The following is a 14609-nucleotide window of genomic DNA, read 5'->3' as shown; positions in this document are numbered from 1 at the left end:
TACACTTCTCCGTGACACAGATTTAGTGGGCTGTCTTCTGGCTCACTTTAATACCAGCACCAAAATGACCGAGGTTTAACGAAGGCCTTATCTGTACTCAGGAGTGAGCTAAAAGCAGGAGACCATCAGCTGCGAACCTGCTTCTCTCCCCTCCCCTGAGACCAGGGAAGGTTTTACACTGCAGGGGCGGCCACTCTGGATTTCTTCTCTGGCAGTACTCTGTGTAAGGCAAGGATCTGCTGGGGGATGGTGTCATCAGCAAAGTGAGAGACATTCAAGGGCCACTGGACATGCTGAGCATGACATTCAGGCCTCCGGTGAGAGGGGATGGGCTTGAGTTATTTTAGGATAGAGATCATTTTAGGAAGAGGCACCTCCTAATTCTGGATGCCCTAGAGATGAAAGACAAACCTGAGTTGGTGTTATTTTATTTGCTCCAATAAACATTTGATTTATACAAAACAAAACAAAAAATAATAAAAAACCACCACTGTTTACAAAGCAAGTTAAGTGCTTGAAACATTTGATAAACAAGAGTATATATTGTTCACATTCCTATTTCATACACGATGTACAGGTGAAGTATGCCTTAAAAGAATTAAAAAAAAAAATCTTTACATGTAGTAGTAAAAAAAAAAAAAGAAATAAATGTCAGTATTGATCCTCCTTTCGGGCCTGCACAGGCACTGGCAGCGCCTCGATAGGTGGCAGCGGCCCTGCAGCTCCCTCACTTCTTGCTTTTATTAAAAAAAAAACACGAATCACCTTTCCCCCCTAAAATTCGACATAGCATCTTCTGAATTCCACTGTAGTTGCTGAGATTTTGCCTAGCTCTGTTTAAGTATTTCTGAGTAGTTTAGTTTAAATGAAACAAAAGCTTACAAAACCATTTGAAATAAAATATTTTCTGTCGTAAGTTTGAACTCCCATTTAAATGAGCATGATTCCTGTTGACTTATTTGGCAATGTCTTCTAGAAAAATATCAATGTTTATCTTTCAAAGGTGTTTAATAAATTGCACTGGATGTAGTCCTGCACAGGACTGGTCTGTACTGGCTGAATTTCTAGTTTCCAAGGCCTGCTTACATGCCAAGGGCAAGAAAAAAAGTGAAAAATCACTGCAAAACTCCTGAAGATAAAATTGTTAGCATTTATTAAACACACTGCTGTCATTTATATAAGTCCAATGTAATGCCAACTGTCTTCCTAAACATCTTGGAGACCAGAAGCCCTGCTATCCTACATGCAAGCAGTGTGGAGGGCAGGATATGACATTAATCTGATGTTATGGATCTTTCCCTCAGCTCTGAGGTTCTTGTGCAAAAATACAGGCACTGGGTGTTGTCTCTTGCTTTTTTCTAGAAAGCATGGAACAGAGTCAAACCATGGTGTGTCAAGCAATTAGACATGCTGTACATGGAAAAAGTATTTGTTCTTACAACAACACAATCAAGGTAAAAGGAAAGGGGAGAAAAAAAAAAGAGTACTGCCTGCATTCAGAATGCAGAGCAAATATAAAACATCTGCTTGGATTATTGCTGGCCATGTCTTGCTTTGTATGCTTTGGGGGTGGGGAAGGGAGGAGGGGAAATCTCATCCTGCTGATATTTTGCAACCTGCTTGCAAGCAGCATGAATTCAAAGCAATAAACATGTAACGCTAATGACCTCTGTATGAAAACACACATACAGGAGGGGCCAAACATCCTCACACTCCCATTGTGGGATGCTGTGAGGACTTTGGGGTTAAGGCGAGAGGGCAAAGACATCCCTGAACCTCCTGAAATGTGCTGCAGACAGGACTGCATAGTTACAGCTGCAAAGCCAAATCCGCCTTTCTGCTGTGAGACTGCTCCTGCAACTGTGAACTCCCGGGCCACAGCTGGGTGCTTACAGCATCTACTTCGAAAGCCATCTTCTTATTGCTTATTATTCCTATCTTTTTGGCAGAGTGCTTAGTGCACAATTGCTAGTGTCCTGATATGCCAGTCTCCCCAGGCTCTTTCCCTAAATGGGGAGGGATCTCTAATGCACAGGTAATTTTCTGGAGGCATTTTTAAAACTCTTTCCTTCAGAGCATGGCTGTTTATAGATATATATATATATACATACATACACACACATTTTATATATATATATATATGTATATATATATATATAAAAATAGCAATTTCATAGTTATATACAGGCATTAATAAAGTGCATAATGTTATTGGCTATTCTCAAATCTCATTTCCTGAGGAAGTGCTACCATACATAGCTCCTCCTATGACATGGCATGATGCCGGCAGCCAATGCTAGGGTATGACACCTGCTCCCTGGCTTTTAACTCCCACAAACACATCTCCTTGTCCAGAGCCACAGCTTAAAGGGAGTAGTGACAGCCTCAGTCCTCCAGGAAGCAAGTCAAGGCACCGATCGAGACTTCTTCCTTCGCCAAGGTTTAGGAGCGACTTCCCTCCATTTCGGAGCTCTCGGGCGCACGCTACTTGGCAGTGGTCACGGAGCCATCTTCAGGGATCTTCTCCTCCGAACAGCTCCTTCCTGAGAGCTTGTCATGGTGCTTGAGCTCGCTGAAGCGCTCCGCGACGCACTGTGCCGTCAGCCGGGCCTCGGGGTCATGGTCCCAGCACTCGATCAGGGTTTCACACACCATCTGGATGCCCTACAGAGAGCACAGGGAGAGCAGCTGTGATGGGGACAGTTTGAGTCACCACCAAACCGCATCTCTGAGTTTGTTTTAAGGCCCTCCGAAGTGCAGGGGGTTATTTGTGCGTGCTGGAGGTGACAGAACCAGTCCCCGAGGTGCTTTTTGGGCTCTGCTGTCACTGTAATGGGGGCATGGGGGCAGTGGCATTTTTTTTTATTATATTTTTTAGAAAAAACACCCTACTACCGTACTTGCAGCAGCTTACATCACTGGTAATGTCATACCTGGATGTATATTCTGATACTTTATAATAAGAAAAATGATGGTTTGGAACAGCATTAGGGAATCAAACAGTTTTTGTTCCAATCGATATGATCAGACTGCCTGGATAATGACGTCCTGCTCAACCCATCCATCCCTTTGTGTGCCTGAATTCTGTACGGTTTTTTTGAACAGATTCTGATTGCCAGCAATATCAGGCCCTACATCAGCCTTTATGAATTCCCTGCAGACTAACTAAAACTATGTGCAAATACGGGCCGCAGGCCCACAAACACTTAAACACATGTCACTCACAGATGTAACTATTTAACCTTCATTTCAATGCTGATGCACATGTTTACAGGAACAAAAAACAGTTGCATCTTTGTAATGCATTTTGTAAACATGAGGTATTTGCCAGGAAATTGTGTGCTTTGCGTTATGACACTAAAAGCCCATTAAGTAGGATTTATCTTAAACTTCTTATTTAAAAAAATAACATTTCACAACAGTGCATTAATTGCGTAATTTACCTAATTGGTGATGTTGACTGATGTCAATGTTAATAGCAGAACATTATTGTCTGTATACAAATAGCATTAGTTTTCTGCTGGCATTGAAATTACAAGCAGTAAATTAAATTAAATATTAAACATTAACTTGAAATCAATAGTGCAACAAATCTCATTAAGGGGGAAAAAATGTAATATGTAAATCCATTCCAGAATTTTATCACGATGAATAATGAGTTCATTACAAAAACACGACTGCAGTGGAAGGAAATGAATATGGAAGAGCCATTACAGTAAGAGCAACTTCTGTGGAGTTCAAAGCAGATCCTCAGCTGCTGTAAACTGTCACAGCCCCGCTGAAGCCAATGCGTCACTGAATTTCAGACAGTGCAACGTGAAACTCTGAAGGGACTCAAGCGAAGGGAATTAAATCCACCTTCATTAAATGTCCTGTGCATGTGTTATCAGGCATCCATTTCCTGCCTCAGAGCCTCAAAAGAGCCCTGATGGAGCCAGCTGCGTGTGCTCCAGAAACGTGCAAGCGCAGCACAGGGCACCCCAGTTGGCAGGATGCTCTCTACCGGGGGGCGTGGGTGGCACGAACTTGCTCCCTGAGCACCCCAAGCCCCGGTGGTTCCCTGCCCAGGTGCCCTGGTCGTGCTGGCACACCGATGCTGGCCCTACAGCTGGCTGACTGCGCCTGGAAGTTGCTCCTGGAGCCTCCCTCCCCAGGGCACAGCCAGTTTGTGCTGCCATGTAACGTGCTGCCCACAGGAGTGGCTCTGCCCCAAATGCAGGCAAGGCCCCACGCCATCTAACCCTGCCCGAGGCCTGCTTTAAGTGCCAGTGACTTTTGCTTTATAGGGGCCTTCATTGACCTCGATGACATGTGCATCACTTGACTCTTCCCAAACACAGAACGGAAATATTTGCTGACAGCTTCTGCCTTTGCGTTAGCATAAGCCATATCTTTCTTTCATATGCAGTAATGGATTGGTACTAAGTTAGATTTCCTTTTGCTCTTGAGAAAACTTATTGTCCTCAATTTGCTGACCACAGACTTTCCTGTTGTTCTTCTCTTTCCCTAATCAGTTCTCTACACTGCTCTATTTTTTTCACACAGAAGACCGTGACTTTTGAGTATTCTCAGAAATGTTCTCACACTGTTCCTAATTTTAAGCATTTTCTTCTACTTTTTTTTTTTTTCTCCCAAATGATCTGGCTCAGGATCTTTTCTGCTTTGTTAATTGGGATCTTCTAAAGTACCACGTGTATATTACCAGTTTGGACTTCATTTTGCCTTTGCGGAAAACAAAACGACTGCAATTAACTCGTGATCACTTTTATTAGCTCATCCACAATTACAAGAAAAATAATTCTGCAATAACTTTTCTATTCTACGCAGGTGAGCACTAATACAACCTCTTCTTCCCAGCTCAGTATGTTAGAAGACGGTTGTAGCTCTAGCTCCTAGAAATTTCAAGGGCCTTTCAGTACTGCTAACATCAGATATCCAGGTGTCCCTCAAAACACAGCTCTCCTCCCCAGTTAAAGCACCCCTCCTCAATAATCCTGCTTGTTACTGCTGACTACATGAGGAATGACACCACGGGTCCAGGAAGGGGCTGCGCTCTGCCACAGTCATCAGGCAGCAGATGCGTTGCTCCTGGTTGGAAAAGTGATTGATTACAGCCACTCACATGGCCTTTCCTAAGTAAGTGTTAGACTATGATTTTAACATCCCAACTGGAATGAAAAAGGGAGTGTTATATTGCTCCTGATGGAAATGCTAGCTGGTCGTGGTTGCCTGGGCTTTTATAAATGTTCCCTGTGCTTTCCTTTTATCTGTAAAGACCACTCAACATACCGCATTTACAAACAGAATGACCAAGCCTCACTTCTCTGACATGAGTCTCATTTTATCTCTTCTGATAAAACTGCTTGGAGCAGAATTGAAGAAATGCATGCCTTTGGCTTGTTTCCATTCAGCTTCAGCTACTCAGAAATCGGGCCGTGACTATCACACCTAGGAAGTGCAGCCGTGGTGTCCGTGAACAGGGAAAGCTGACAGAGTGCCTCCCGACATGCAAGGGAAAAGGACTGCTACTACACAGAATAAAAACAAACTGGCTTGCTGACGACTCATTTCCTATTTTCTTAAACCTGTCAACAGCTGGGATTCCACTATGACCGTTCCCCATGATAAAGTACTGAAATGTGTTTTCTCTGCTGAAGGGATGCATGTGTGAAGTTGCTCTCCTTGACCTTTCAGAGCCTGCACACAGTGTGCTGTGAGGCCCTAATTATTCTGTGGCTGTCTAGATGGTTGTTGAGTCTCAGGTTTCCAATTTTTTTTTTGGTTTGGTCACTTTCTGATTACACTGGTGGGCAGTAGAAATTCCAGTGCTTTCGGGGCAGGCATGATGACACTGTGGTGTCTAAACCATGGGCAGCATCAGTGTCACCATGTGGCAGAGCTCTGATCTGTTCAAAAGAGAGATCCCTCCCATTGAGCAGGATGCTGAGCTAAGGCTCAGGCTTTGGGCAGCAGCTAAATGTGTGGCGTGGCTCCCAGCTGCTTCAATGTGGTGCTCTTACCTGATGGTTAAGCCAGGAGCTGGGGATCTCGGGTCGCCCTCTGTCTCTTAGGACATTGTCCTTCATGCTTTCCACGCAGGGGTGTTCTCGCACTTTAGAGCCGAATGGGGGCTCATACTCTTTCACTTCTGCCAAGAGAATAAGCAAACACAAGGGTATTCAGCTGGGCTGTGCTGGTGCCAAGTGTGAAGGGAGCTGGCTGTTCTCCGGAGGAGTAGGAGGCACTGATTAGCTGCTCAGTGCCACTGCTCTGCCTGACCAGCTCCAAACAAAGCAAAGCCAGTTGGCATGTTCAAAAATATTTCAAATGTGTTTCTCCCACGTGCCCCCGCCCTCCCTCCCTCCCTTTTTCTTTCCTAGCCAACTAGACAGTTCTCATTTAAACCCTTTAGTGCATAATCATATTAACAACAGTCAGAGCAGCAGAGTCACTTATAATGGTTTGGGAGCCTTGCAGTCTCTGCTGAGCCAAAACACACAGGGACTTCAAGGTGAGCTTTGCTTGAGCCAAGCTCGCAAGAAATGGTTACTTTGGTCCCCTGTAGGTCCCCTGGGGTCCCCACACACTTTCCAGGTGAAATATACACCGAAATCTAGGTCATAGATATTAATGTGCCAGATTGCTAGAGGAAAGAGTTGCTTGAAAAGGACAAAGTTACAGCACAGAACAGTGCTGGAAGCTTCCATGTTACCCTTGTTTATTACCAAGCCCGTAGTGGTCTGGTCTTATTTTAGGCCTCTTTCCCAAAATAGGTCGGTTTTGACCCATGATGCCGGGGGCACGGCTTCCTGAAGGGGCTGCTGCCATTCTAGTTTTTGTTTGCATGTTGCATATTTTCTTTGCTTTTCTTTGGAGAGAGAAAGGAAGAGGCAGACATATGGGACCTTTGGAGGAAACTCAAGAAATCTCTGAGAGCGGAAATATTATAGTAGATGCTGACACAGTGTAGAAAATGCTGTGGTTTCTTTGGGAACAGATGGAGAATTTACTCACAGGCCTAATGACTTGCTAGTATTAGATAAAGATTTATGAAGTTGGCCTGTTCTGCTGCCTCTTATTTCTTTCTAGGAATTAATTGAGGGCAAAAAAAACTGACGTGTAATCTACTAGGCAGGCTGAAGAATGCGAGTGTCTAGAAGATGTGTGAAGAGAGATGAACAAGATGGGAGACACAGTACTGCTGTATAATGTTGCAAACAAAGTTCAAATACAGTATCCAGCACTGCTCAGTCCTCTCCAGGGGCATTTTATAGTAAATAGAAACTCTGAGAAGGGTGATAACAATGATTAAGGGCCCGGAAAAAGTACCCAGCTTTGGACACCAAGCTTTGGCTTTGCTTACTTTGAAGAGAAAGGTAAGAGTATGGTAAAATATTGAAGTAATTAATCATCGAGGTAGCATAGGTCAGGTCATTCTGACTGACATATCTCATGATAAAAACAAGGTAGTATTGAACATAACTAAAAGGTGGACTTTTCTCCAAAACTTTAAGAGTCAGGCTGTAGATCTCATTGCTTGGTGATGGCCATGAGAAGAAGACTTGACATGGTACAGAAAAAGAGAGGGGATTTCTAAAGGAATAGCCCAAGTCATAATAACAAACATTTTGGAAGGGATATTAAACTTCGTTCTTTAAATGTTCAGCATTTATAGATCCAGCTGCAAAAAAACTGTGTGTTTAATCCAGCAGATTACCCTACAGATGCCTCCTACAGAGCTCTCCCTCCCTCTCCTGGATCATTTGCTGCTGGCCACTGCCCACACAACTCTCTGCTGCTTGTCTACAGTCCTGAAACACAAGCTCTATCTTCTCATAAGTAAATTACTTTCTTTTGGACTCAAGGGCCAATGTCTGCTTTGCTTTCTTCCCTCCACAAGAAGGCATACCAGTTTCATCCACATTAATCTGAGTTTGAGATTATTCAGCCAAAGTAAATTTACAAGACTTTAGCCCAAGAAGTTAACTGAGAAGTTCCCATCCTGCTGGTCACACCCGGACTTCCATGCAGTGCAAGCCCAATGATTACAAAGCAGATACATTTACTTACAAAGGTAATCAAAATAGTAAAGATTGCTGAGGAAACCTAAATAGCATGATCTATACACCATCTCCATCGGGTAGGGTTTGATTACAGAAGTGGTCCTGGACACTAGCCAAGGCTCAGAGATCTCCTTGCAATAGCAGAGAAGACGATTCCTGTTAGGGTCAATCGATTACGACACAGTGTGAGCGGCAGAACAGGCTGGAAAAGAGCACGGGGGGGAGACAAGCACCAAGGGAAAATGTTGAACAATGGCACCTGCGTGGTGTGGCACTGTCAGTTGTTTTGAAAGTTCCCAGCACCATATAGGTTACTTTTAATGTGAACAGGCTGTTTTGAGCACGTATACGTCTTTTTCGAGAAATCCCTGCAAGCTAGGCTCTGGTTTGCTCTTCTGTGTTTGCCTCAGAGGAGTCTGAGTGTGCAACAGAGGGAAGCTGGTGCCATGGTGCTGATCTTGCTGATCTGTTCCCTCTTGCTGAGCTTAATCTGAAGGCCACTGAGGTTTATGAGACGGTTCACGTGGGGGAAGGAAAAGCCTTCCCAGGGAATTGACAGGTTTGTAATACATTTTCCCTGTACAAGGAATTCCTTCTATGCTATAAGCATTCCTCTTCTAAATATAAAGACTGTGTTTTTTTTTTTTTTGGTTGTTACTGTTCGTTTGTAAAGAAAGAGAAATTGAGGCCAGATGCCAATTCTCTGTAACGACTTTATAGTAATATGGTCATGCCTTCCCTCGGTTTGAAAAGCATGCAGCATCTTCTTGCTATTTATTATCTCGCTTCTCTCTCCCTTAGAAAGAAAAGCCCACTGAATCCTCTTGCAGTAAATCATCCTTATGCTGGGGAATCTCAGGTGTCAGACACATTTTGCAGTAATAGCTAGGGTTATTCATGGATCATGTTGGCGTGCTACAGTGGATGTAACAGATGCCAGTTTGAGGTAGGTTAAGAAGTTCGTTCCTAGATGCTCATGAACAGCTATATACAGATGCTGAATCTATTTTTCATGACTTATATGTTTCTTTTGATTGTTTTTTGACCAGTCAGGCACTAAAAATGACAACTGGTTGAAGTACCATAAATACCTCAGGTATCCTGAACTACAGCACCTTTAGAAGTCAGTAATGGCAGGGCTCCTTCAACTTTAACCCCCAGCATTTAATCTTTATGGTTGTGGGCTACCTTGCACTAATAATCACTGCACCTCTGCTTCCCTTTAACACTGGCACGGCCATAACTCTCAGAAAGGCTGGGACTGGATTGTACCCTCAAACAGAGTTATTACTGAAAATCTCTATTTGTTGTGCCTGACGAATGCTTTGGAAAATTTGGCTGTGGGTTCCTCAGAGGAATAAGCCTCTCACATGTGATCTTCTGCTCTGAACTCATTGTAGTGACATTTTCTTCCTTCGGGCCAGAACTACACACCTGCAAATCCTGTCAATGCTCCCGCATGTGATCTGTCTTGCTGGGTTTTTTTTGTGGGATGGCTCCTTATGCCAGCAGATGAAGGCTTATTTGTAGAATTAAAGCAGGAGCGAGGTGAAACAAGACTAGCAAAAATCACAGAGCACAGTCCACAGCAGTGAGCTTGTTCTTGGGAGTTTCGTGTCCTTTTGAAACACCCCTCATTTTAGAGTTTACGAGAGGTGAGCCACAGAAGAGAGAAATCTATCGATGGTGGAGCTACTGAGAGCTTACATACACACACATGCATCTGCATGTGCATACAGTGTGGCTTTCTTCATGCTAGAGAAATTTAGGCGGTGGATCTATTTAGCTGTTGCACAAAGGGACTGTGCAAGGCTCAAAAGCCATTTCATGGCCAAGTTTAAGGAGTTGTCAAACGCTTACTTCACATTTTCCCTAGATTTCCCAGTTCCACTCCTTTCAAATATGAATGTCAGCTGGGAAGGGTGAGGATGCGTTGGGATGAGTGAACTCACTGTGCAGTTTCCCTTGCGCAGACACGTTTTAAGTGGCTTCACATCTGACGGTCAAAGACACAGCCACCCTTCCAAAGGGTTAGGGGCATGTGAGCTCTGCCATCAGCATATGATTACAGGCTGCTTAGTCACTGTGTGCTGGATCCTCAGGTGGGAAAGCAGCAGAACCCAGGAGGGAGATCTTATCTGCTGCTACCTGGGCTTGTGGAAGGACAGCACCAAATACCCCACATGTAGTACTGCGGTGACACACGGGGAATTTCTGGGAGATGAGCTGCTGTCATGGGGCGATGCTGCACTGTGTGGATGTACCAGCTCAGGGATACATGCCACCACACGCCATTGCAATGCAGGCATGCCCCACGTGGGCTCCTCTCTGCAGGAGAAGCTTAAATCTGGCCCCAGCTGCAGAGGCCTCAGGGCTTAATGTGCAGGCACAGCCCCACTGCACAGGCCATCAAGATGTTCCCTGCCACCAGACACTGTCACCTCTGCATGCTCAGCACGATGAATGCTGAGTATTTCACAGGGTACAGGATGCACAAATGTTTAGTTGCAACTCCTGGCTGACTCTTCCCAAGTAAGCATAAGATTAACTAAAGATTTTATTCGCATTAAACGCAGCTCTGGTAAAGCAAGGATGCCACTTCAAACAAAGCTATGCTGCTGCACCAAAGCCAGCCAACACTGCAGGCTGTAAAACACTGCACGAGAAACAGTGCCATTTTCTGAGGGGTCTCTCTTCTCCCTCTTCACCAGCCCTGTGCATCCAGAGGTTCCCTTTTCTCTCCTCCCTTGCCGCCCCCAGCAGTCCCCTGCCTGCTGCAGCTCCGATACAAAGCAGATGGTTTTCTTTTCTTTCTAGGAGGCTGTCGGAGAAATTACACTTGCCTCAGTCGCCAAAGCTGTGTCGCTCTGAAAGCAAGTGGTTTAGATGAAAATTATATTTCTTGCAACGTGCAGCATCTGGTGCACAGCTGTTACACTGAATGAAATACCAAGTTAACGGCAGTGTGGAGCAGTTGAAGTTCTCCCCAAAGCAGTATTGCTGAGTTTCTAAATATGCCTCTTAAATTATACTCCAGTGAAAAATCAGTCAAACTCGATCTTTGCCTCTGTCTCCCTTTCCCTTGTGCCCCATTTCTGCTTCTCCATATTTAGCACAACAAAGTAACAATGAACAGCACAGCCTTTCTCGAAAGCTGATCCCCACCTGCATATTTACTACAGCAGCTTCACAGTATGGATTATGCTGCTGGGTATTTTTGTTTAAACGTCTGCTAACTGCAAAGGCCTGGCATGCTGTAGAGACTGTGCTCGACAAAGCTGCTGCAGTGAAAGAACCTGCCTCCATCACCTCCCACACTCACCCAACACCTGCGCATTGACAAACGAATCCTGAGACCTCCCTTTGCAGAAGAAGTAAGTCACCCTACCTTTACGTGGCTGAGTGGCAATTAGCCCCCCACATGCTTCCTTCCCTAATTGTTGAAAGTTGTTAATGCCACCGCCTCTGCATTCAGCTGCTCTCTGAACTTCCACGGACCTGCTCTACCGAGAGGGAGCCCACACTGCAGTCAGGCCTGTGCTGGAACGACGGCGTCTACATCTTTTAGGCTCTTCTGGAAAGGCTGGCTGCAGTCAGGTCAGCCTACCCTGGCTTATACGTGAGGTCATTTCTCTCAGAGCCCATCAGTTCAGAAAGACAAGAGGGGTTTGCATGAGCAGAGGGAAGGGTGCAAGGAGAGGAGGGAGCCTCATGGGTGACAGATGGAAAGGGAAGCAGAGGGGGAGCTGCAGTCATGAAACACTGTAAGGCTATTTTACCAGCTGGTTGCAAAGAATCAGCCTGCACAAACCAAGGGAAAATCTAAGAAGGAAATGAGAGAAACCATGCGATGCTGCTGTAGCTCAGCACCAATGACAAGTTAAGGGAGGTACATCCTGGGAGTTATTTTTAGCTGCTGTGGTTGAAGACACTAAACCCAAGTTCCACCCCCTACAGAACTACCCAAATACTCCCGTGGTTTTGCTAAGGAGTTCAGCCACCTGGAAAGATGACTGGAATATGGAAACAAAATTCAAGAAGTGTGTTTCTGGAGATGAGGATAACTGAGGGATGAAATGAGTAAGGAAAATCAGGAGATGGGGGTTAAGCTCCGCCTTGAAAGCAAAGGGTATGCTGGGCCAGAGAGATCTCTCTTTTTCCTAAAATGACTTCAGCTTTTATTCTCAAGGTTATAATGGGTCAGTCTCTTCCAGCTAAACATGCTGGTGATTTTCCTTCCTTATGAAACTCCCTTTATATCCTCTTCTAGGCAGTTGCCTTTTGAGAACAGCAGCAATAAGGTTTGCTCTTGCTACAGCCTCCATTTCACTGTGCTCAGCAAATATGACCAGGACGGGACTCAGGCATCAGCAAAGATAAAAGAATCCACAGTGAGCAGCTCATATTTATATTAATAACGTGTGTTCCTAAATGCAAGAAACAGACAGCTCAAGAAACAGGGCAAAGATCCCTTTTCTCACGTTTTAAATCTCCTCAGCCACATTTACAAAGTGCTAATGAAAGGCTGAAGTTGTGCCAACGTATTTAGAAACATACATGACCACAACAGTTAAATGTGGATAGGTTTGCCTTGGAACATGCCAGACTGAGTTTCAGTTCTTGAGGCACCACATGTTTTTCCCCGAAAGATTTGACTAGAAAAGAATGTTTTTTCATGCATTTATGCTAGCGCTAGCTGTTTGCACACATACTCGCTTTGTAGCTTTCCTGGCAGGGTGCAAATAGGGGCAAATCTGTTGCCCACAGGGCGGCCCACCCACAAAGACCAAATGCTGGTCAGACAGAGCGGGAGGCTGAGATGGAGGCATTCCTCCCTCCTGCACACAGACACCGTGGTGCAGCCGCACAGCTGTTGTGCAGAGTGGCCTCAGAGACCTCGGTGGACGGTCTTGTGGTGTCCCATGGATGTGAGTAGAGAAACAAGGAGCGGCTATGTACATCTTCCAAAGGGACACTGGTTTCCCTCCTGTACACTATGTTCCCCATACTGTAGTGCTCTTCCCTGCCAGATTGTCCTGTCTCTGTGGCAGCCCTTTGAGATGCAACTGTGCCAAGTCCAAGGAAAAGGGAGCCTCTGTACTTTTGGAAGTAGGGTAACAAATCAAAACATAGTCACATGTCTACCGTAATATCCACATTAGTGTTATCTGCAACAACCTCACTTCTCAGACTGCCTGTGGGAGTCCTGGACTGTGCAGCAGGTTTTGTCAGAATGATTACTAGACAATACGAGCAGACAGAAGAATTTTATATTTAACTTAGTCTTATTTTAGTCCCTGAAGTAAGGTGAAAATCTTCAAACATGGCAATATGTAATGCAGATATCTCAACAGCAACTTTTGTGATTTCTAGCACATACCAGTGCTGCACACTGGGAATTCAGGGGCAGCTTTAGGCAAAACAGAAATGGAGATTTTGTTTCTGTGAACAAATTCTGAATATGAACAAGTAAAGCAGCTCTCTTTGGAGCTGTTCTGATATTCAATTCCACTCATTTTCATTTTGCTACTGCACTTAATACAACGCACATCCCTTGTTTCTCATGTGGATCATCTCTTGCAACATCACAAAAAATGATAAGTGGCAGCTGGGGATCTCAGGAAAGCAGGAAGGTTTTTGTATCCCTATGATGGCTCTTGCTGAAATGACCAGTTAGTTAATGTGACACTTAACTGGACCCTCATTAGGTTTCAGAGTGAACATTCCATGAGGGTAAATGGGGGACAGATACCACTTCTTGGTATTAATATTTCAAAGCTTCTTATATTTACAATCATTTTGGGGGAGGACAGACAGAGTCAATCCATGTCTACTCAAGATGCCGTAGTTTAAGGAAAAACAGACATTAATAATCTAATAATAATTATTATTAATTTATATATTTTATAATAATTATTAATAATTTAATAAAAGTGGTCTACTTAACAGCAGTTTTATCCTTACAGCAACTGGGGACTGATTTTCTCATGCTCCCAGGTGCTTGACCTTCTAGCCTGCTCATGCACATGTACGTCTTATACTACTGAAGGCCTGTTAGATTACAGTATCCAGACACACTAGAACAGTCAGTGAGACCTAAAAAGAACCACCCATACCCACAGACAACCACAAGAGCATGTCTGTCCAAGCACACTTTTGGAGAGAAGAAAACTGAGGGCACTAACCTCCAACACCGTTGCAGCGAGATGTCATTTCCCAGAGGACCAATGCCATGGAGTACACATCTGTTTGTTTGAAGGACTCCACGTTCTCTAGGTTCATCCTGGACTCCAGAACCTCGGGAGCCATGTACCTTGCTGTGCCAACCTGCAGGAGAGGAGATAGGGCAGAGCTCACAAGCTGAAACTGTAATTCATGTTTTGGATTCTGCTGTGATGCGACTTCAGCTTTCACAGAAGCTGTGCCATTTGACAAGTATCCAACAATTCAAGCCATACTTGGCACAGGTCATGTTTTCTGCTGCCATGGGAATCTGGCATTGTCTTGACTACCAACTTGCACCTCCCTTGGTAAAGAAAAACACTA

The 14609-nt window shown here is 44.5% G+C and overlaps 1 protein-coding gene across 1 annotated transcript in view; it reads right to left on the bottom strand.

Annotated features, from left to right (window-relative positions):
* Nucleotides 1-412: 412 nt before the first annotated feature.
* Nucleotides 413-14609, bottom strand: part of TGFBR2 (transforming growth factor beta receptor 2) — a 58972-nt gene continuing 44775 nt past the window's right edge. The window contains exons 5-7 of the mRNA XM_035549722.2: nucleotides 14249-14390; nucleotides 6021-6148; nucleotides 413-2664 (exon numbers count right to left, since the gene is read on the bottom strand). Coding sequence (XP_035405615.1) covers nucleotides 2485-2664; nucleotides 6021-6148; nucleotides 14249-14390 — 450 coding nt within the window. The 3' untranslated portion in view covers nucleotides 413-2484. The remainder of the gene's footprint in view (nucleotides 2665-6020; nucleotides 6149-14248; nucleotides 14391-14609) is intronic.

Source organism: Cygnus atratus, chromosome 2, assembly GCF_013377495.2.
Source record: "Cygnus atratus isolate AKBS03 ecotype Queensland, Australia chromosome 2, CAtr_DNAZoo_HiC_assembly, whole genome shotgun sequence".
Taxonomy (NCBI): domain Eukaryota; kingdom Metazoa; phylum Chordata; class Aves; order Anseriformes; family Anatidae; genus Cygnus; species Cygnus atratus.
This window is presented reverse-complemented; position numbering and strand designations above follow the sequence as displayed.